The 882-nt window shown below is 46.1% G+C and overlaps 1 protein-coding gene across 1 annotated transcript in view; it reads left to right on the forward strand.

Moving 5' to 3' along the window:
• Window positions 1-15: 15 nt before the first annotated feature.
• Window positions 16-882, forward strand: part of RCC2 (regulator of chromosome condensation 2) — a gene marked incomplete at its 5' end in the record, with an annotated part of 4,566 nt that continues 3,699 nt past the window's right edge. The window contains one exon of the mRNA XM_010285010.1: window positions 16-121. Coding sequence (XP_010283312.1) covers window positions 16-121 — 106 coding nt within the window. The remainder of the gene's footprint in view (window positions 122-882) is intronic.

The raw sequence follows: 882 nt of genomic DNA on the forward strand, positions 1-882 counted from the left end.
TGGCTGAGACCCCCCCGTCTCTTGCAGAAGCTGGAGGGTCCCCGCTGCCGGGGGCAGCTCCTCATTTTCGGAGCCACCAACTGGGACCTCATCGGCCGCAAAGAAGTGCCTAAGCAGCAAGGTGAGGCTCCTGCAGAGCTCGCCCTCCTCCTCCGCGCGATTCCCGTTTAATTACGGGTTTTCCCGCTTATTTTTACGCGTTTCTATCGAATTTTTGCTTTTCGAATCCAGGTTTTTAGGGGGGTTTGCTCCTTTTAAACCCGTCGCGCGTTGGGGCGCGCCGCGTCTCCCGCGAAGCCAAAGCAGCGCGCCGCTTCTTTTTGATGCGTTTGTGTTGGAATTCGTTTCCCGGCTTGTTTTTACGCCTTTCTATTTAATTAAATGTATTATTTTATTATTTTATTCCTTTTTTATTAATTACTTCTGGGAGGAGTTACAGTTCAGATCATCATCTGGGCCAGAACTTGGGGCGCGCTGCGTCTCCTGCGACGCAAACCGACCGCGTTGCTTATTTTTTATGCCTTTAATTAAATTTGCTGATTATTTTTTACGCCTTTATATTTAATTCTTTTCTTTATTAATTAACGTGGGAGGAGTTTCAGTTCGTATCGTAACGTGGGCCAGAACTCGGGGTACGGGGTGCGCCGAATCTCCTGCAAAGCAGTCGCGTCGCTTATTTTTTAACGCCTTTATGTTTAATTAGATTTGCTGCTTATTTTTTATGCGTTTGTATTTAATTATTATTTTACTTAATTAATATCTTTGGAGTGTCTTTTTTTTTTTCCCACAGTCGCGTAGCGTAATCCGGGCCAGAACTTGGGCTGCGCCGAATCTCCCGCAAAGCCAAATAAACGCGCTGCCGATTTTTTACGCCGTTAAATT

Source organism: Phaethon lepturus, unplaced genomic scaffold, assembly GCF_000687285.1.
Source record: "Phaethon lepturus isolate BGI_N335 unplaced genomic scaffold, ASM68728v1 scaffold22574, whole genome shotgun sequence".
Taxonomy (NCBI): domain Eukaryota; kingdom Metazoa; phylum Chordata; class Aves; order Phaethontiformes; family Phaethontidae; genus Phaethon; species Phaethon lepturus.